The sequence below is a fragment of the Podarcis filfolensis genome, assembly GCF_964270895.1.
Source record: "Podarcis filfolensis genome assembly, chromosome: 7".
In the NCBI taxonomy this organism is placed as follows: domain Eukaryota; kingdom Metazoa; phylum Chordata; class Lepidosauria; order Squamata; family Lacertidae; genus Podarcis; species Podarcis filfolensis.
Genome location: NC_139603.1, coordinates 2,644,304 through 2,666,731, shown reverse-complemented (window position 1 = coordinate 2,666,731; position 22,428 = coordinate 2,644,304). Strand labels below are relative to the sequence as shown.

Genomic DNA, 22,428 nt, shown 5'->3' with positions numbered 1-22,428 from the left:
AGTTTTGGGATCCAACAATTCTGTTTCCAATTTTGATTTTTCCACCTGGAAGCCAATTTTTTTGTCCAAATTATAGGCCTCTCTTATTTGATAATAATGAAGCACTTTATCTTTTAATTTCTCAAAACTCTGCAATTTCAATTTATCTCCTTCTTGTTCCAGTATTTCCCAATATTTCGGCCATTTGGCCTCCATATTGAGCTTTTTCTGAGCCTTCGCTTCCATTGGTGACAACCACCTTGGGGTTTTATTTTCCAGTAAGTCTTTGTATCTTATCCAGACACTGAACAATGCTTTCCTGACAATATGGTTTTTAAATGCTTTATGTGCTTTAACCTTGTCGTACCACAAATATGCATGCCACCCAAAAACATTGTTAAAACATTCTAGGTCCAAAATGTCCGTGTTCTCAAGAAGCAGCCAGTCTTTCAACCAGCAGAATGCTGCTGATTCATAGTAAAGTTTAAGGTCTGGCAGGGCAAATCCGCCTCTTTCCTTTGCATCAGTTAATATTTTGAATTTTATTCTGGGCTTCTTGCCCTGCCAGACAAATCTAGAAATATCTCTCTGCCACTTCTTGAAACAGTCCATCTTGTCCAAAATTTGCAATGATTGAAATAAAAATAACATTTTTGGCAATACATTCATCTTTATAGCTGCAATTCGACCCAACAAGGAAAGCTTCAAATTTGACCATATTTCTAAGTCTTTTTTCACTTCTGTCCAGCATTTCTCATAGTTATCTTTAAATAAGTTTAAGTTCTTAGCAGTCATATTAACCCCCAAATATTTTACTTTCTTAGCTAATGTTAAACCAGTCTCCTTCTGAAACCTCTCTTTCTCAGTCGGTGTTAAATTTTTCTCAAGAACTTTAGTTTTTGACTTGTTCAGTTTAAATCCTGCCACATGACCAAATTCTTGAATCAGTTCTAATACTCTTTTCGTACTAGATTCTGGCTCCTGTAACGTCAAAACTAGGTCATCTGCAAAGGCCTTCAATTTGTATTGTTTGGCTCCGACCTGAATACCTTTAATCAGATGGTCCCTTCTAATCATATTTAACAAAACCTCCAGGACCAAAATAAAAAGCAATGGGGAAATTGGGCAGCCTTGTCGTGTCCCTTTCTCTATCTTAAATTCCTCTGTCATCACATTATTGACTATTAGCTTAGCCTTTTGTTCTGAATAAATTGCACTTATACCATTTTCAAACCCTTGACCCACCCCCATCCCCCGAAGATTTTTCTTCATAAAATTCCAAGAAATATTGTCAAAGGCTTTCTCCGCATCTATAAAAATTAAAACTGCTTTAGTATTAATGTTCACTTGCAACTTCTCCAATATGTTAATTATGTTCCTCGTGTTGTCAGACAAGTGTCTACCTGGGAGAAAGCCAGCTTGGTCCTTATGTATCTCTTCCACTAATACTTTTTTTAATCTATTAGCCAAAATATCAGCAAAAATTTTGTAATCCACATTGAGCAGGGATATGGGGCGGTAGTTCTTAAGTTGTGTCTTTTCAGACTCCGTTTTCAGTATAAGTGTAATGTAGGCTTCCTTCCATGACTCTGGCGCTTTTTCCCCCTCCAAAATTTCATTACAAACCTCCTTTAGTGGCTGAATTAACCAGTCTTTCAAAGATCTATAGTATTTTGAGGTTAAGCCATCCGGCCCTGGAGATTTACCCAACTGCACATTCTGAATGGCACCTTCTACCTCCTGTTCTGTAATTTTGTAGTTCAGCATTATCTTATTTTCTTGAGAGATTTTTTGTAATCCATTTGTTTTTAAAAATTGATCTATATCAAACTCTTTCTGTGGCCCTTGTGTATATAACTCTTTAAAATATCTCTGGAAGCATTTTCTAATTTCCACTGGATTCTGAATGTTCTTTCCTTCCACTTCCTAATTAGTGATAGTATTGAGCTTGAGCTTGACTAAACTGCTTCTGGTGCAGCGGGACACCGTGACAGAAACCAGAGCGCATGGAAATGCCATTTACCTTCCTGCCACAGCGGTACCTATTTATCTACTTGCGCTGGTGTGCTTTCGAACTGCTAGGTTGGCAGGAGCTGGGACAGAGCAACAGGAGCTCACCCAGTTACAGGGATTCAAACCACCGACCTTCTGATCGGCAAGCCCAAGAGGCCCAGAAGTTTTGACCACAGCACCAAAGCCCAGTATAGCAAGCAGGTATTCATCTTACCAAAAGGGGAGAGCACTGAGGATGTGAGAGAGCTGATAACAGAGGCAGGATTTTAATTAAGGATTGTTTCATAGTGAAATCACTTTATTTGTTATTTGTGCAGGGGTTGCGTTCCTGGCCCACTCGTGTTAGCGGAGTGCGTGTAAGCCCCCCCCCCCATTCCACCCCCTTTTCTGGCCACTTCTGGGTTGCGGCAATGTGTGCGTCACAATCGTATGTGCATTGAACAAATGTAAAATGGTCTTTGCCTGTACTCGAAACCCTTTGAGGAACACTTCATTATTATTTTTTAACACACAGGTTAGTCATTTTTGTCAAAAAGGCATGGAGTGGAGAAGCCACACAGAGGTAGCAGCAGCTCTCCAATTCATACTCAGGCAACCAAAAATATACTCTTTCTGCCATGCAGAAAGAATGGGAGAAGAATATGTGAATCAGTTTTATTACTAGAAATTCCTCTTGACTTTTATTTAGGTTGCTTGAGAACAAGGGGCTTGTTATTAAGGTGACATTTGCAAAAAAAAATCAAAAAACAAACCAACAATGATTTAGCTCTTAAAATATGGCCTGGAATATGTCTCCTGCTTGTGGCTCTGAAACTTTTCCTGCCTCTGCAGTTGTTTGGCTCCATCTAAGCCTGGAGGATTCCAGAGGCCCCTCCCCTCCTGGGCAGCTGAGAGCAAAAGAATGCTGAAGCTGTGGAATCTGGCAAGGAACTTCTGTTTCCAACAGCAAAACAAAAACAAGCGGGGCCAAGCTTCTGGCCAAGCAGCTGGATGTTGATACTTCCTTGGCCTCCAAACTGCATCAGATTTCTCTGTGTTACTATTTGCAACAAATTGCATTTGTCTTTTCCAGAAATCCAATGGTGGGCGGGGGCATGAACAGAATTCCATCTAATGTGGAAGAGCATTTGAGTACAGCCGGAATGAGAACTGCAACAAACACCAGAGTCTGCTTTAAGTAATCTTCCTGATGTTTGTGCTATACTTGCCACAGTGTGTGGTGTCAAGAAACCAGGAGAACAAAGCAACTCAGAGGGTTGGATCCAGACTCTAGTGCTTTGGAGCAAAGTTTGAAACCCACTGGCATGGCTGTGGTTTCAAAGGCACACCTCAGAAGGATGGCAGACCCCCAATTTGTAGTAGTAGCAGTAGTACAGTATTTATTAAATTTGGATACCACTCTTCAAGAGGAGACTGAGAAGAGATAGGATAGCCATCTTCAAATATCTCAAGGGCTGCCACATGGAAGATGGAGCAAGCTTGTTTTCTCCTGCTCCAGAGGGTAGGAGGTGAACCAATGGCTTCAGGTTACAAGAAAGGTGATTCCGACTAAACATCAGAAAAAACTTTCTGACAGTAAGAGCTGTTCCGACCGTGGAACAGACTCCCTTGGGAGGTGATGGACTCTCCTTCATGGGAGGTGTTTAAGCAGAGGTTGGATGTCCATCTGTCAGGGATGCTTTAGCTGAGATTCCTGCATTCTGCATTGTGGGGGGGCGGGGGGCGGGCGGTGTCCGTTCCAACTCTACTATTCTATGATCTGTAGATTTCAGGGTGGTTCACAGTATAAAAATACAAAATAAAAGCACAAAATACATAATAAAAACAAGAACAAACTACGAGCACATTGATAGCTAACCTGTTGCTATCCAGATTCACACTTCCCCTCATTCTTGAGCATTGGCCCTGCGGGCAGCGGCTGATGGAAACTGGAGTCCAACATCTGGAGGTTGCACTTTCATTTAATGCAAGACAGCTGATCACTCTTGTCTGTCTTGGAAAATTACAGACATACTGAGTTTCACACTGATTATATATAAGTAATCAAGCTGTTGGTAATTATCTCTGGAACACTCTTCTCCTGATTCCTTCACAGGTGGCTACTACTTGACAAGTGCATATGGAGCACTTTCTTTGATAAAGAACTTTCAAGAAGAACAAGCGGCTCGGCTGCTGTGCTCGGAAGCCCGGAATACCCTCCGACAATGGCATAAGCGTAGGACAACAAATAGAACGATTCCATCTGTGGATGATTTTCAGGTACAGTTAATGACTTTTCCATATGATGACTTTTCTACTGTGGGCAGAGTATAAGTGTGATATGACAGGCAGCGTAGTAGATGTAGATTGTCCTTGGTGATGTTAGTTCTGGTTCCCCCTCGTTTGTGAAGCTCTGGGCAAAACTAGTTCTGACAGGGCTGCCATTCATGTCCCCACTCCATTCACTGGTAAAGCCAGGGATGGGGTGAAGTTTGAATAAAATATGCACAGAAGACTGGTGTCCTGTCCTGCCACACAAACCCTGATGCCTTTGTTCCCCTCCATCTTTTGTTCTCCTTTTTTTAAGCTTCAGTGTTGGAATTGAGCCAAGGAAGAAATAGACAACTGTGGGCAGTAAGATGTGCAGTAAGATATACATTGCCCCCTCACCTGCATGATCTTTTTACGGTTAAAAGACAGACCCTGTTCTCAGTCTTTGTTTATATGTGCAAGGGGCAGATATATAAAGAGAAACAGGTGTCTGTCACCATCTCATCTAATTTGGCCATGACGTTGGGGGAAGGGATTCTTCTCCATGTTGCAGTGCCTGGAAGCACTTTAATAACACTGAATGTGAAGTGACTGCAGTTTCATATTCTTCTTGGGGCGATCCTGGAGTGATTATGGGCAGCTGCTTCTTCCTTAAGACCTCCTTACAGGATTCCTGTTTGGTTAGAGCACCTAAACAAGATGGAAGTACAAATATTGTAAAAATTGTTGTGTACTTTGATCTTGCATGGTCTGAGAAAATTACTTTTCATATCTAACTTCCAGTTTTGGTGTAGGCTTGTTAACTTGGTAGTGATAATGGAATTGCAAATCAAGCTTAACTTCAGTTTATGTATCATCAGTGCTTTTTTCCTAGAAAAATAGGTGCTGGTACTCAGCATGAAGTTGTTAAAGTAAGGCTGGATCCAGACACATCAAAGAAGCGATTCAGTTAAACGCACCGTAAACTTCATACAGGGAAATTCCATTGGTGAAAGACGGGGCTCCACTGGGCCATCTGGTGTCACAGTGTTATAACGCATTCTTTCTTTACGAATGTCGCTGAGTCCTAGGTGCCGGTACCGCATACCCTTGAGTACCCCCTGAAGAAGAAAAAAGCACCGTGTATCATGATAGTTCAGCACTGATAAACTTTTTGGAAAACTAAAGCATGTTTCACTGTTTGAATTTTATGGTTAGCAAAAAACCTCCAAGATTTGGGTTGCCATACTTGCAAACATGTTAGAGAATAAATGTGGAGGATGTTTCTTCCCCTTAGAAACAAAAGTATTTGTTGGTGCATCCTGAATGTACATTTTGCCCTATATTTGATGGACTCCTTCCAATGACTCATTTCATTTCATGTCAGAACAAGCTGTGTTCCAACATGCACACTCGGCTCTTCTTTCTTCCCTTCCTTCCTCATTTCTATTTTCTCCCCTTCTCTCTCCCCTCCCTCCTTTTTTTCCTTCCTCAAATCTCCCCCTTTCATGTCTTCCCTTAGATTCTAGACGATGTCTGTTTCCGCTTATGGCCAGCATGTGTGCGTATGCTTTTTGTGTCTTTTTTTAAAAAAGCATTCCTAATTATTTTACTGGAAGAAAGAAATGTTAACAATGAAAAGCAATTATTCCCCACCTCCGCCTTCACTGTTGACTATGCTTTACTTGTTTTATTCTGCTCTGGGTTTTGTTGCATTTAAATTGGTTTTATTATCTCTTGCATTGTTTTATTTTGAGTTGATTGGAGGCCTTTCTTGGGCCAAAAAGTGGCATAGAAATGAATTTATGAAGAAGCAAATATACTGCTTCTGCAGTGGGCAAAATAAATAAAAAAGACCGGCATTCCCACTAAACGAAAATGCAAGAAAGGTGGGAATAACTAATAACAACTCACATGTTCACCAAAAGCTCCCACAGACCTTGCCTAGAATTAATGAAGCTTGAATTATTATCAAATTGGACTCAGGAAAAGAGACATGAATCATATTCCCAAATGAGCTTCCTGAAACCAGTTCCTTACTTCAATATTAAAAAGCAAATGCCAGACACATGTGCTCTGTAGAATTGCAAAGTATGCTTTTCATCTGCATCGCTGGCTGATGAAGTCTGATTTGTGTGAATAGGGCTCGGCCCACTTTCTTTCCCGAGCTCTGCTGCATCTTGTGTTAGCCTCTTCAACAATAGGAGTTTCTTAGCATGACCACCGTTCCCCAGAGAAGGCTCAGTGACACTTTGCCACCCTCTGGCATATGCCCAGGTCTCAGCTGAGGGAACTCGGTCTGGCCACAGATGATAGCTTTGCAGTTCACTTAGCTTGCTGTCAGGACACAATAAAGTGAGCTCAAAAGTATAACCCTCATGGCATGCTAATAATGAATAAGCAGAGGAAGCGTTGGGGCTGGTAAGTAAGTCCTTTACTCACATGGGCAGGTTGAATAAAATTTCAGTCAAGGTCCTGTGAATGGACCCTGACACTACTTCCTTACAGCAGGGGTTTTCAGTTTCTGCCTTCAGGGAACATTTACTGCACCAGTTTGTCTGCCATGGCACCCTTCTTACAGAATATGCATTCCATTTGAACAGAGCACTGGTTAGGCCTATGAGGCCTCAATATCTTATATGTGAATTGAGGGTGCTTGAGAACATTTTGCTTTGAGTAGACCTGTTGCAATTAATGGCTCTAATGTCAGGTTCATTAATTTCTGAGGATCTGCTCTGAGTAAAATTTAGTTGTATACCACCCTTAAGGTTTCCTGGAACACAGAGGACCTCTGATTAATAACAAGAGGAACAACTACGTATATTTCACATTGATTAGCCCAACAAACCAGGTGAAATCGTGTGGGGTTTTTTTTTATTAGGTCTTGAATTTGAATATTTATTCTTCTCATGTATTTCCCCACTTCACAGAACTATTTGCGAGTTGCATTCCAGGAAGTAAACAGTGGCTGTACAGGGAAAACCTTGCTCGTGAGACCATATATTACCACAGAAGATGTGTGTCGGCTTTGTGCTGAGAAGTTTAAAGTGGACGTTCCTGATGAGTATAGCCTGTTTCTTTTTATTGATGACACCTGGCAACAGCTGACAGAAGATACCTATCCCCAAAAAATCAAAGCTGAACTGCACAGCCGACCACAGCCCCAGGTCTTTCATTTTGTTTATAAGCGCATCAACAGTGACAATTATGGTGCCATTTTTCAAAACGACAACAGCGACCACACATCATAAACCTCATGTGTTTTATGGTTGGGTTTTAAGTTGCTGAAAGCACCCTTTGCTTGCTGACTTGAGTTCATTAGACACTGTCTGCAGGGCTCTAAACCAAATGTCTGATAAGAACATGAACAACAATCCCTGTCACTGACTATATGTAATATATATACAGGGCCATTGTACAGCTGTAGAACAGAAGGGGGGCTGAACTTCATGGATCACTGATCTTCTCAAATATACTGCACATCACATCGGCACATCTGTATTGCATTTTACTCTCATCCTTAGTTCAAGCCCTAGTTTGCATTAACTTTACTGATGGCCAGATTATCTATAAGCTAGCTGGTGGGCTATCCATTTCACCAGTGTACATATATATGCAAAACTGTCCGATGCAGGGCATCAATAAACTCTCTTATAAGGATGGTAGCAGCCTTCTCTAAAATAGTTATTTTATTATTATTATTTTACTGAAGGCAGCTTGTTTATATATATATATATATATCTCAGAAATTTTAAAACAGTTGCAGGTAAACTGTCATGGTTGATCCTTAAAGTATTTTTTAAAACTATAAAATGTTCTATGATTCTGCATGTGATTTTTAACATTTAATATACAAAATAAATCTCTTGCTGGTTTTAGAGTATTACATTGAACACTCCTGTGAGATTTAGATGGTTTATTGCCTTTTCTTCCCTGATTTAAGTGTTTTTAAATCTATCAAACTCATTTTAAGGTTGATAAAATTCTGTAAGTAATTTGTATTTTTGACATTGGCTACCCAAAGCCTTTTACAAACCTGATGTATCACTTACTGAATTATTATTTATATACTGCAATCTTGAATGGACAGATAAAGTGGACAGAAGTATTTGAAAGAAGTGAATATAGAGACCAGGAAAGTGAGAAAACATAGTGGGGCTGCTTTAGAAATGAGATATTTTAGGGCATGTGTTTCAAATAACACAGTTTAGTTACTCCATTGGTGTACACAAAGTTAGCCAAAGAAAGATAGCTGAGAGCTCCGTCACTCCTCTTCGTGGAAGAGTGACTGGACATTGTTGAAGGTAGATGTGAGGGACAGTCACTCAAAATGGGGGGGGGAGAGAGAGGTTGTGAGGTTACCCCTAGTCTGCTGGTTCAGGCTTCTTGCAGAACGTAAGTGAAGGAAGTTGGGGGGGGAGTTTCAAAGTTTGAAATATTGTACATATACAAATATTGATTTGTCATCTGTTATGTTAGAAACAGCAAGGAACTGAATTTACAGGTTAAACAGATTTATGCATACTGAAACGAGCAACATCACATGCATTTTACTGTGGCTGAAAAAGTAAATGTTTTCCATAGGCATACAAATTGTAAGCTTCTTTCCATATTAGATAACTAAAACTGGGTTGTAATTTTGAATAAAAGTAATCGCTCCCTCCTAATCTTCTGTGCGACCCAAGAGGAAGCGGGAGATGAGAGATATTTCATGGGGTGGATTTTGCTGTCCCCTATACATCACGACTGAACAATTAAATTATCCAATAGATACAAAAATAAATCTGGACAATGTTGTAATAGTTTAATGTTGTAACAGAAATATTAAGACCTACAGTGAGCGCCAACCAATCCAAGTCATTGTGTAAGATGTGGTTGAAAATCTTGGCTCATAAGTCCCATACTGATCTTATCAAAAGCCAAGAATCTTGTCCATCTAGGATGGCTTCCAAACCATGTGAATGCACTCCAGTGCTGAGTTATTAATTGCTGTACCTTAATGCCTTAATGCTCTGGAGTTACCAAAAGAATATTGGTGTCTGGCTCTGCAAGTGCATTTTGTATGTAAATGTATGCATGTTGATTTGCCACTTACCTGCCACCTTGACATGTGTCTATGTTGTATTTCATTTTGTAAATGATAAAACAGTAGTTTTGCACATAATACATTGTAATACTTTACTATAATGAACATGTTTGTGTATATGTGAATAGTCTCTATTTAAGTACCCATCCATTTCTTGCACTTGTAAGACATAGCCATTTTCTAGTCTCCTGAAACTATTCTTTAGTCCAGCTCATGTGGTTTGCTGTACATTGGAGTCTTAGAGCTGGTTCACACACTCATATCTATCCCTTCATTTTTATCATTTACTAACTGCCAGTTGAATGTGTAAACTGACTGCACTGGAAAACATTGTATTTTTGAGGTGATATATGGCACTTTCTCCTGTTACAGATCTGTGATAACTTCTGCTGCAATAATGGCCATAGATCTGTGAACTAGCCTTGAGGACCAATTCATACATTATACTTTAAAAACATCTTGGGTGCATACCTATTTTAATGTGAACAGGTTGGGTGGAAATTATTGCTATCATGTTTTGAGCTCTGGCTCTTGTTCCCCTGCGCCAGTTGCTACTAGTAAACTTGTGCCAGCAACAGTCACTGTAGGGATCAGCAGAGCTCACACTGGCCAAAAGCACTCCGATATCTGGAGGATGAGGACATCTGGAACATCCTAAGGACATAGTAACAGCTCTGCCTTAGATTGAAAATGATTTGTGTCATTTGACCTTCTTTCATTTTATGCATTTATCAGTGGTGTGCAGTCAGTGGACTAGGGGGACTAGGATAGTCCCCTAAATTTCCCCCGGCATCTCTTTCCTAAAGCCTGGGAAGCTTCTGCTCAGCTTAGGGAGGGAGGTGCGATTCTCCGACGGGTCCAAAAGCCCTTCCACCACCTTCCCAAAGCCTGGGAAGCTTCTGCTGGCTTAAGGAGGAAGGCACAATGCTCACGCACGCGACATCAGGACATCACAATGTTGTGCCCGTTCCCAAGTACCCTTGCAAGCTGGCGCCTCTGGCCCTAACTGTTCCCCTGTGAAAAAAATCACCATACATCACTGGAATAAATGCTTAATTTTCCTGAAATTGGCACCATGGGAAGACTGAAACAAGTGCAGGAGACGACTCACAACTGGATACTCTATGTGAGAAAAGTTCGTGTTTCTGAAATGGTGAGTTGTATCTGAGGAGTTGGATGGAAGAAACCACACACTCAGGATTCTTTTAAGGTGGGTGCTTTGTGCTCTGTTTTCCCTTCCAGAAACATTTTGGCATTGAATCATTTATTCCAGTATCTATAACAATCTCATGTGCTTTGCTATGCTCCTATACACACTTACAATTTGCTTCTTCTGTACTAAACAAAACTGAAATTTTCACCACAATTCAGAACCAACACCTAATTATTCTTCATGTCATTTTACTTAAAAATAAATAAATCAGAAGATTAGGCATACCCTGCTGGTGGTTGCTGTGCTTAAAATATCATTGCCTCCAAATCAACTCCTATCTTTTCTCTTCTTAATGGACAACACTGGTGCAGTGGAGAAAAGGGGGAAATAGCTGAATTAAACTGAAAATCAGTGGACTGCAATGGGCAGAGAAAAAGGTGAAGCAGTCAAAAAGCTCAAGATCATGGGCATCTTTGTTTAATGGTGCACATTTTTAAAAAATGTAATCATTAATTTCCACTCTTAGGTGAAAACCTATTTCTTTCAGTGGCTGGAAACAGGTGACAAAGATACTGTCTGCATGATGGTTAAAGCAAGTTCCATCCTTGCAGAAGAAAAATGTGTTGTAAAATATTGATAACGTTTCAAGAATGCTCACTGGTAGAAAGGAGTGGCAGATAAGATTTATCAGCTTTAAAAACAAGTCACCTGAATATATTAGCAGAAAGTATTACTAAAGCAGGGAATGCTTCCTTAACTATGAGATGTGTGATAGTTTGCATGTAAACCACAGACTTCAATGAGATTAATTTGCTGGTAAGTGTATAGGAATGCAGGCTTAGAATCACAAAAATAAAAATAATCCAGCAACAGTTAAATCCAGTTTATTACAAATGTGCTCAAAAATCCCCTGCATAAATCAACCAAGTTTAGGAACTACTAAGTGTCTGAAGGCTGCACAATGTATCTTTCTATGACTGAAAATGGATTCTGACTCTCATATTGAATCTTAATGTTGAGATTCCCACCCACTGATCTTCCTACATTAAAGTTGTGTCATTAAGCAGTACCTCAGCCTTTTACTAAGCAGATTTGCAGATTTGTAAACTGAATTCGTGGGACACAGGTGGCGCTGTGGGTTAAACCAAAGAGCCTAGGGCTTGCTGATTGGAAGGTTGGCGGTTTGAATCCCCGCGACAGGGTGAGCTCCCGTTGCTCGGTCCCAGCTTCTGCCCACCTAGCAGTTCGAAAGGACGTCAAAGTGCAAGTAGATAAATAGGTACTGCTCCGGCGGGAAGGTAAACAGCGTTTCTGTGCGCTGCTCTGGTTCGCCACATGACCCAGAAAAACTGTCTGTGGACAAACGCCGGCTCCCTCGGCCTATAGAGCAAGATGAGCGCTGCAACCCCAGAATCGTCCGCGACTAGACCTAACGGTCAGCTGTTTAAACGGAATTACATTTTGTCTTTGAATCAAACAGTTCACTAATGGACTAATTTAAATTCATAATTATATGTTGCAGCTCTATTCGGAAAACATTTGAAATACCTTTCCAATTTGCTGAGTTAGGAGGTGTTATATTGTGTTATCCAGCCTTCCAGTGCCTCTGGTTGCTGACCCCTATGGTACCAGTGAAGAATAGGGCTCTGCTGCTAGACTTCCACCAGCAGATTTCTGGCACCTTCATACTGCTCTCATCTGTCAGGATAGCTGTATTGAGTGTTTTTTAAGTGTAAGCCTGATATTTATTTAAACATAAGCTTATAATCCTTTGAATTAGTAAGACATAATGGTGTTGTTCATGGGCCCTGGGTGCTCCAGTCCCCACAACATTCCCCGTGAAAGGGCTGGGCACCCACAAATTTTTGCACCGGGGCTGCTCACGTCGCAGGGGTGTGCTAATGTCAGGCGCCTGCAGCATGCGTGGCCTCGGGCACCCACAGTCCTGGGGCCAAACTGTTAGGCCTGGTTTTTGTTTTGGTATTAGTATTATTTAAATTTCTTACCTTCCCTTCACACTAAAGTCTGAGGGCAAGTTGCAACAATTTAAAATACAGTTAAAAAACGAGAATTAAAAATACAGTCACTCAAACCAGGGTGGGTCCTGAAAATAAATATCTTCATCGTCAAAGGCCAGGGTAAAGAGGAATGCCTTATTGGTTAGGGTTATGCTCTTAGAGAAGCTATTCAGTGCCCTGATAGGTACCTGTAGCCAAGAAAACTGCACACCCTTTGGAATTAGTTCCACTGATAACGGTGGGACTTCTTCTAAGGAAGCTTCCATACATGGCTCAGTCCGTAAAACATGAGACTCTTAATCCTGGGGTTGTAGGTTCAAGCCCCACACTGGGCAAAGATTCCTGCATTGCAGGGGGTTGGTCTAGATGACCCTCGTGGTCCCTTCCAACTCTACAATTCTGTGCTTCTATAGGAGGGCTGACATACGTCATTTTTGGAAAGAAAATCCACAATTTTGGGGGTGTCCTGGTTTTTCCTTTTTGAAATATGGTAACCCATCTTGATCTCTAGCCTCGGACTGCAGGGCAGCCGCTGGGACCGGAGAGGCGAGCTGAGCCCGAGAGAAGCTCCGGAGGCAGCAGTCTTGGAGGGAGACTAAGGGTCTGGGTTAAAATGGATCCTCCACTTTTAAAAAAATAACTCCAACAAATCCAGTGTCAAATTACACCTGGAAGGCATGCCTACGGACTGGACTATAAAAAACGTGGATCCAACACTTAGCCGCACTGCAGCACCACAAAAACATGGATCCTCATGAATTCATATGATTTTTATATTGAAACAAAATAAAAACACCATGATAGTCTACACCACGTATTTGTCTGTAGGCAGAACCAAAAAAATCACGCATCCACTGTTTCGTGGTACCGCAATGGTGCAAAAACATGGTTAAAAAACACAGATCCTCATGGATCCTCATGATTTTTGCACTAGATCAGCCCCAAGTCACCATCAGATCAAATATCATGGCCATGGGCACAGCATGCACCACAAAAATCACATATCCATGGCTTCCTGGCAACTCCATGGCCCAAAAATGTGGTTCCGAAGCACGGATCCTCATGGATCCTCACGCTTTTTGCATTGGGCCACCCCAAACTCACCATCAAATCACACATCATAGCCAGGGGCACAGCCTGATCACAAAAATCATGAGTTGCACTACAAAAATCACAAAAATGCCCTTAGCAGCACTGTTAATGTCACCACTGGAACATTACTGTTAGATCCAAGAGGAGAATGTACGACTATATATTGTACCAAGATATGGTTACCCTTCAAGAACAGATCAAATACATGCCAAAGTATTAAAGAGGATAAAAAATATGAAACTGATTACATACTAATATCCAGATTCAAGAAAGACTGTATGGCAAACAGTTAAATCAGTGAAAAGACAGAATTTGAGTCCATCATAACAGAGTTCTACCTTTTGGGTAGAGTTTATAAACTATTACTCAAATATGACGCCGAGACCAAACAAGCAAAACCTTATATGACAAAATAGATGCAAAAATTTTAAGAGCAGTTTACAGTGGAAGAATGAGAACAGTTATGAATAAAGGACTGTACAAAAATGTTATTTCAATGGTATATAACTTTGAAAGATATACAGAAGATGAATAATGAATGGACATTGCTGGAAAAGTCATAGACCTCAAAGAACCTTCTTCCATTTATGGTGGACCTGTGAAAAGACCAAAACATTCTCACACTTGTCACCGTGGCAAACCCCACCCCCTGGCCCCACCTGGCCCCTCCTGAGTGGTGATGCTCCTCTGTCAGAACTCGGAGGCACCTGCTGTTCCACCTGTGGCTGGGCTGCATCTTCATTTCACATCCTTCTTCCTGCAGCCCCATTCCCAAAGGGAGACCAGCCCCACGACCTTCCAGGCAGGCGAGGCATCTCCATAGCGCAGGACTGGACCATCTGTTTGGCAGCAAGGTCTTCCGTCCTGGGCAGCATCTCGGGGGGGGGGGCTGGGAATGTCCCCCCCCCGAAACCCTGCAGAGCTGCTGCCGGTCAGTGCAGGCTAATCATAGAATCATAGAGTTGGAAGAGACCACAAGGGCCATCGAGTCCAACCCCCTGCCAAGCAGGAAACACCATCAGAGCACTCCTGACTTATGGTTGTCAAGCCTCTGCTTAAAGACCTCCAAAGAAGGAGACTCCACCACACTCCTTGGCAGCAAATTCCACTGTCGAACAGCTCTTACTGTCAGGAAGTTCTTCCTAATGTTTAGGTGGAATCTTCTTTCTTGTAGTTTGGATCCATTGCTCCGTGTCCGCTTCTCTGGAGCAGCAGAAAACAACCTTTCTCCCTCCTCTATGTGACATCCTTTTATATATTTGAACATGGCTATCATATCACCCCTTAACCTCCTCTTCTCCAGGCTAAACATGCCCAGCTCCCTTAGCCGTTCCTCATAAGGCATCGTTTCCAGGCCTTTGACCATTTTGGTTGCCCTCCTCTGGACACGTTCCAGTTTGTCAGTGTCCTTCTTGAACTGTGGTGCCCAGAACTGGACACAGTACTCCAGGTGAGGTCTGACCAGAGCAGAATACAGTGGCACTATTACTTCCCTTGATCTAGATGCTATACTCCTATTGATGCAGCCCAGAATTGCATTGGCTTTTTTAGCTGCCGCGTCACACTGTTGGCTCACGTCAAGTTTGTGGTCAACCAAGACTCCTAGATCCTTTTCACATGTACTGCTCTCAAGCCAGGTGTCACCCATCTTGTATTTGTGCCTCTCATTTTTTTTGCCCAAGTGCAATACTTTACATTTCTCCCTGTTAAAATTCATCTTGTTTGTTTTGGCCCAGTTCTCTAATCTGTCAAGGTCGTTTTGAAGTGTGATCCTGTCCTCTGGGGTGTTAGCCACCCCTCCCAGTTTGGTGTCATCTGCAAATTTGATCAGGATGCCCTTGAGTCCATCATCCAAGTCGTTGATAAAGATGTTGAATAAGACCGGGCCCAAGACAGAACCCTGTGGCACCCCACTAGTCACTCTTCTCCAGGATGAAGAGGAACCATTGATGAGCACCCTTTGGGTTCGGTCAGTCAGCCAGTTACAAATCCACTGAGTGGTACCATAGTCAAGACCGCATTTTACCAGCTTCTTTACAAGAATATCATGGGGCACCTTGTCAAATGCCTTGCTGAAATCAAGGTAGGCTACATCCACTGCGTTCCCTTCATCTACCAGGCTTGTAATTCTGTCAAAAAACGAGATCAGGTTCGTCTGACATGACTTATTTTTCAGAAATCCATGCTGACTATTGGTGATCACAGCATTCCTCTCTAGGTGCTCACAGACTGTTTGCTTAATGATCTGCTCCAGAATCTTCCCTGGTATTGATGTCAGACTGACTGGGCGGTAATTATTTGGGTCCTCTCTTTTCCCCTTTTTGAAAATAGGGACAACATTTGCCCTCCTCCAGTCTGCCAGGACTTCGCCTGTTCTCCAGGAATTCTCAAAGATGACTGCCAGTGGTTCTGAGATCACATCTGCCAGTTCTTTTAATACTCTTGGATGCAGTTCATCTGGCCCTGGAGACTTTAATACATCTAGACTAGCCAAGTATTCTTGTACTGTCTCCTTAGTTATTCTGGGCTGTGTTTCCTCTGCTGAATCATTTGCTCCAAATTCTTCAGGTCGGGCATTGTTTTCTTTATCGGAGAAGACTGAGGCAAAGAAGGCATTGAGGAGTTCAGCCCTTTCTGTGTCCCCTGTTTGCATTTCACCATCTTCTCCTCTGAGTGCCCCCACTGTTTCTTTGTTCTTCCTTTTGCTACGAACATACCCATAAAAGCCTTTTTTGTTGCTTTTAACCTCTCTAGCAAGCCTGAGTTCATTCTGTGCTTTAGCTTTTCTGACTTTGTGCCTACACGTGCTGGCTATTTGTTTGAATTCCTCTTTGGTGGTTTCCCCCCTTTTCCATTTTTTGTACACATCCTTTTTTAATCTTAACTCAGTTAAAAGTTCTTTAGATAGCCACCCTGGCTTCTTTAGGCACCTTCCATGTTTCCGTCTCATTGGTATTGCCTGAAGTTGTGCTTTTACTATCTCCCTCTTAACAAACTCCCAGCCATCATGAACTCCCTTTCCTTTTAGTATTACTGTCCATGGGATCTCACCCAGCACTTCCCTAAGTTTTATGAAGTCGGCTTTCTTAAAGTCAAGAAATTGAGTCCTAGTATGCTTGGCTGCTCCTTTCCGCTGTATAGTAAACTTCAGAAGAGCATGATCACTCGCGCCTAATGATCCTTCCACTTCTACCCCACTAACCAGGTCATCAACATTGGTTAGGACCAGATCTAAAATGGCTGTTCCTCTTGTTGCTTCTCCCACTTTCTGGACAATGAAGTTGTCTGCAAGGCCAGTGAGGAATCTGTTTGACCTTATGCTCTTGGCTGAGTTTGACATCCAACAAATATCCGGGTAATTGAAGTCCCCCATTACTACTATCTCCCTTCCTTTTGCATGCTTGGCCATCTGTTCCAGGAAGGCATCATCTATGTCCTCCGTTTGGCTTGGGGATCTATAGTAAACTCCCACAATGAGGTCACTGTTATTCTTCTCTCCCTTAATTTTGACCCAAATGCTCTCACTTTGGCTTTGAGGTTCTAAATCTTGGATCTCTTCACAGGTATACACATCCCTGACATATAACGCCACTCCTCCTCCTTTCTTGTCTGGTCTGTTTCTCTGAAATAGATTGTATCCCTCCATTATTACATTCCAATCGTGGGACTTATCCCACCAGGTTTCAGTGATGCCTATTATGTCATATTTAGTTTGCTGTACCAAGAGCTCAAGCTCATCTTGTTTATTTCCCATGCTTTGCGCATTAGTGTACAGACATTGAAGTCCATTAATCATTCCCCCGTGTCTCTTATTTAAGGATTTTTTCCTCCCACCACTAGGTCTGTGTGCTGTTTGCTCCATTCAGTCTATGACATTTGGATGATCATCTTCATCAATTGATAGACTCCTACCTTCAGGAGCACTGTCTCCCTCCCCCACATTAGTCAGTTTAAAGCCCTCCTGATGAGGTTTCTGAGATTTTTGGCAAAAACATTCCTCCCAACCGTTGTGAGGTGCAGCCCATCGCTTGCCAGAAGTCCATCTTCAAGAAACTGCAGTCTGTGATCTAAGAATCCAAACCGTTCCTGTTTACACCATTTGCGAAGCCAGTTGTTCACTTCCACTATTTTTCCCTCTCTCCCTGGGCCACGTCGTTCAACTGGGAGGACAGATGAGATGACAATTTGTGCATTTAATTGCTTCAATTTCCTGCCCAGAGCCTCGTAGTCTCTTTTGATCTTCTGGAGGCTATTGCTTGCAGTGTCATTGGTTTCCACATGAACCAAGAGGAAGGGGTATTTGTCAGTGGGTTTTATGATTCCTTGCAGTCGTTCAGTTACATCTTGGATCTTAGCCCCGGGGAGACAGCACACTTCCCGAGACATCTTGTCAGGCCCACAGATCACTGCTTCTGTTCCCCTCAGTAGGGAATCCCCTATCACCACTACACGCCTCCTCTTAGGTCTGGTCGGGGTTCTTCCGTGAGCTGTCCGTTCCAAGGTCGCCTGCACATTCCCTGAGGACTGACTTTGCTGCTCGTCTTCATATACCTGATCGACTGTAATGAGGGAGAGATCCTCAAATGGAGTCTGCTCTTCGTCTTCCATGCTAGGGGAGAGGACCTCAAAGCGATTGTGTATTTCTAAACAATCAGAGCGAACCCTGGGCCTCCTACTTCTTTGAGTCACGTTTCTCCATATATCTGGCTCCTGTGTTGGTGAACTAGCCTCCTTCTCAGGGGAGTCCTCTGTCTCCTCCTTGGTGGAGACGGTGTGCTCTGTTGCTTCCAAGAAGAGCTCCAGCTCTCTAATTCTTTGGAGCGTAGCTACACGTTCCTCCAGTTGCTGGACTTTGTCTTCTAAGAGGGCAATCAACATGCAATTGCTGCAGGTAAAGCTGCCTGCAACCTTTGGCAAGATGGCAAACATTGCGCAGGAACTGCAGGCGACTGCAGCTGTTCCCTCCCCCTCTTGAGAACGTGTCGTTGGGGGTGGCTACAGTGGTCCTACATCATAAAAAGCATGAAGACAGGACAAATAACTCCCTCCCCCCAAAAAACCCTAGGTCTCCCCCAACAAACGTTTGAGACTAGCTCCCCTAAATCTAAAAGATGGATCAAACTGTGCGCGCCGCTGCCCTGCAAGCTCTGATAAGCTCCTCCCACAGCTAATCACCTGCCTAAACAGAAACCCTGCCCCCTCTGACCTTTGCACAGGGAGAGCAGCTAATCAGCCACAAAGAAACACACACACACAATAAAACCCTTTTTGCTCCTTCTTCAGCTGCTGCCTTGCAAGCTCTCTAGTTGAAGCCAAACTCCCTGCAAGGCTAGTTGAAGAAAGATATTGAGCAGCTGGAAAGTGAGCAGAGGAGGGTGACCAGGATGATGAAGGGTCTGGAAACCAAGCCTGATGAGGAACGGTTGAGGCAGTTAGAAACCAAGGCTGATTCATATAGATATGGAAGATAACATCAAACAGAACTGTGCGTGTAAAAAAAGGGGGGAAGGGGGGGAAACTCTATTTTGCAAAAGGTTTACGATGGAGACTTAGAGCTGACTCTTCCCCATCCTTTATTATTTATGGAGTGAATATTGCAGTTGTATAAGGGATTTTTTTTTTGACTGGAATGTAATTGAAATTCATAAGATTTTGGAACACAGAAATAAAATAATCAACCATCAAAATCTTATGAATTTCAACTGGGCATGTTTAGCCTGGAGAAGAGGAGGTTAAGGGGTGATATGATAGCCATGTTCAAATATATAAAAGGATGTCACATAGAGGAGGGAGAAAGGTTGTTTTCTGCTGCTCCAGAGAAGCGGACACGGAGCAATGGATCCAAACTACAAGAAAGAAGATTCCACCTAAACATTAGGAAGAACTTCCTGACAGTAAGAGCTGTTCGACAGTGGAATTTGCTGCCAAGGAGTGTGGTGGAGTCTCCTTCTTTGGAGGTCTTTAAGCAGAGGCTTGACAACCATATGTCAGGAGTGCTCTGATGGTGTTTCCTGCTTGGCAGGGGGTTGGACTCGATGGCCCTTGTGGTCTCTTCCAACTCTATGATTCTATGATTAGCCTGCACTGACCGGCAGCAGCTCTCCAGGGTTTTGGGGGGGGACATTCCCAGCCCCCCCCCCGAGATGCCGCCCAGGACGGAAGACCTGCATGCCAAACAGATGGTCCAGTCCTGCGCTATGGAGATGCCTCGCCTGCCTGGAAGGTCGTGGGGCTGGTCTCCCTTTGGGAATGGGGCTGCAGGAAGAAGGATGTGAAATGAAGATGCAGCCCAGCCACAGGTGGAACAGCAGGTGCCTCCGAGTTCTGACAGAGGAGCATCACCACTCAGGAGGGGCCAGGTGGGGCCAGGGGGTGGGGTTTGCCACGGTGACAAGTGTGAGAATGTTCAGGGATGCAAGTGTGGGGGGATGGGGTTGTGCATCTGTGGGGAGGAGGACCCTGTCGGCTTAGGCCATGGGGTTGCCATTCCCTTGCAAAGCCAAGCCTGGTGTTTGGGGTGGGAGCTGATTTTCCTCCTCTGTTCTCTTCCAGGACATCTTGGGGCCCTTGGAGCACTTCAGGGATTGCCCCCTGACCCTGGCCCTTGCCTTGGAGGCCCTCCTCCAGCTAAGGTGAGTGGGGTCTTTGGCGTGGACGGGGTTGTGGGCGGGGGGCAGAACTCCAGGGGGAAAGAGCAGGCGGGAGGGAGAAGGGGCAAGGGAGACTCTAACCCTCTCCCTTTCATCTCTGCAGCACCATGAGGCCCAAATTCAAATGCAATATGACCAGTGCAATCCTGCACAGGACGTTGGAGGCCGTGCTGAATGGGGCCAAGGAGGAGGAGGAGGAGGAGGAGGAGGAGGAGGAAGAAGTATGTCCTTTGTTTTGACTTCCCTTCACGGCTCACTCTTCTTCTTTGCGAAATCCAACCACTTCTTTGCAGAATCCAACCATTCTTCTTTGCAGAATCCAACATATTTGCAGAATCCAACCCAGCATTCAAACTCTCTTCTCTCTTTTCCCGCAGGAACTGAAGAGGCACTTCCGGCTCCTGCTGGGGAGTCTCCTTATGGAAGCCCCCAACCCTGGCACCCTCCTCCAGCTTCTCAGTGTAAGTGTCCCGATGGCATTAGGGGTGGTTTTAGGGTTGTGTCCCCCCCCCCCGTCCCTTACCCAATGGACTGCCCCATTTCTGGGGCACAGAGCCTGTTTGGCCCCCAGTTTGGTCCAAGACCAAAGCTGGCAAACCCTCATGGTCCAGAAGTGCCAGGGACTCCATGGTAGGGGCAGTGGGGGCCACTTTGGCCCAGACTGGCCCCTGATTCTGAGACACTCTTTCCTCCTGCAGGACCTCCGAGGATACACCCTGGGGGAAAGTGGGGAGGCTCAAGAACTAGTGGCCAGTAGCATTTCCTTCCTGCTGGCTGTTGCCCAGAAATTCCCCAACCTCAGAGTAAGTACTTTGCCTTCTTCTATTAATTTCTTTGGTTACTTCCATCCCCCCAAGGTCACATCCCCAAGTGATCTTTAGTGCAGATGATGCAGGGTGTGTCCCTGGGGGCCAGGATGAGGCCAGAGGCTTTTCCTGCCCGCTTTCCTGCTGCTGCCTTTCCACCTCTGCCCAGGAGGCTGCAGGGCCCAGGGAGGTCCTCTGGAACAAAGGATTGGGCCCAAGACAGAGGGAGACCCGTCCTTCCAGACTTGGCGCTGCTTCTGTGCTCTCTTGTGCCCATCTGACCCCAATTTTTCTTTCCTCTGCAGATGACAGTTGTTCGGCCGGACCTGGCTTGCTTCCGCCTGAAGCCGAAAGAAGGTAAGCCCCACACTTTGGAGACAGCAACCTTTGACGAAAGGCCTGTGGGAAAATCTCATTTTCATTTTCATTCTCTTCTCATTCTCATTCTCTTCCATCCAGATGACATCATCATTGAAGATTTATAGGTAGTGCGGACCTCAGGCTCCGCTGGTCGCCAGAGAGAGGCCAACATCCAAATGCACTCAGCAGGTAAGACTTTCTCAAAAGCCCATCTGTAGTTAGAGATGCCCTGTTTCACCTGTGAGAGAAGCAGGCACTCCTGGCGTCCTGCTTACCTTTTTTCTCTTGCAGGTGACAGAATGATGCCAGCAGGACCTCCTTCTCCATCTTTTCATGGGGGCAGAAGGGAAGCAGTGGCTGTGGGACCAGACCAGGTAGGGGGAAGCTGCCTTGTGGGGACAGAGGCCAAGGGGTGGAACGATGTCATGGACTGGTTGGGCACAGAGGAATGGTGGGAGGAAGCAGCTGGAGAACCAGGAAGGGAAGACATCTCAGAGCCCAAGGAGCCCAGATGAGCAGTCAGAGGGAAAGAGGCCGGGGAACCAGGGGAGGGGAGCCAATGGGTCTCAAACCCTCGGTGAGTGAGGGACTTTCCCCTGTGTCAGAAGACAGGCTCCGGCAGATGGAGCCCTACACAGATGCAGAGTGGAGTCCCTAAGATGGTTGGGTGGCATTTTGTAGGCCTCCTTCTGGCAACTCCTGCAGCCAAGCTGATGCCTTATGCCTTGCTCTTCTTTCCTCTGGACCACCTCAGGGGGGCCGAGGGGGGCGGGTCTTGCTGTCTGGGCACAGGGTTGACACCTTTGTTTTGGCAAAAGACAGGGCAGGGCAGGGGACAGAGAGAGATCTGAAAATTGTTAACATTATTTTGCCTCAAAAGATCTCACGGAATTTTGAGTTTTTCAGTTCCTTAGGATATATGATCTACTCCCTGTGTAACTCCACGTGTCAAGAAGAAAAAGAACTGGAAGAGAATGGAATAAAAATAAATATTTTTTAATGGATTTTGAATAAATGCTCAATAAATTGTTACTGTTTTGAA

General features: G+C 44.0%; 2 protein-coding genes across 10 annotated transcripts in view; both read left to right on the top strand.

The window, feature by feature from the left end:
• RIN2 (Ras and Rab interactor 2) overlaps positions 1–9,408 on the top strand; it is a 70,743-nt gene extending 61,335 nt beyond the window's left edge. For 7 of the 8 annotated variants that reach the window (XM_083624445.1, XM_083624443.1, XM_083624444.1 and 4 more), the window contains 2 exons: positions 4,088–4,251; positions 7,152–9,408. In XM_083624445.1, the coding sequence (XP_083480571.1) occupies positions 4,088–4,251; positions 7,152–7,472 (485 nt within the window). In that variant the 3' untranslated portion in view covers positions 7,473–9,408. Of the gene's footprint in view, positions 1–1,957; positions 3,828–4,087; positions 4,252–7,151 lie in introns of those variants that run through there. The other variant, XR_014550914.1, reaches the window with a different exon arrangement.
• A 10,677-nt stretch (positions 9,409–20,085) lies between these two features.
• On the top strand, positions 20,086–22,428 carry LOC310767342 (uncharacterized protein). 2 transcript variants are annotated; one of them, XM_083624212.1, is made up of 8 exons: positions 20,086–20,202; positions 20,324–20,441; positions 20,607–20,681; positions 20,919–21,023; positions 21,332–21,383; positions 21,486–21,575; positions 21,678–21,760; positions 22,301–22,428. In XM_083624212.1, the coding sequence occupies exons 2-6, from the start codon at positions 20,328–20,330 to the stop codon at positions 21,509–21,511; spliced, it is 372 nt and encodes a 123-aa protein (XP_083480338.1). In that variant the 5' UTR covers positions 20,086–20,202; positions 20,324–20,327; the 3' UTR covers positions 21,512–21,575; positions 21,678–21,760; positions 22,301–22,428. The 2 variants fall into 2 exon arrangements, 1 of the variants encoding a protein (XP_083480338.1); XR_014550874.1 differs by lacking the exons at positions 20,086–20,202; positions 20,324–20,441; positions 20,919–21,023 and having other exon boundaries at positions 20,549–20,681.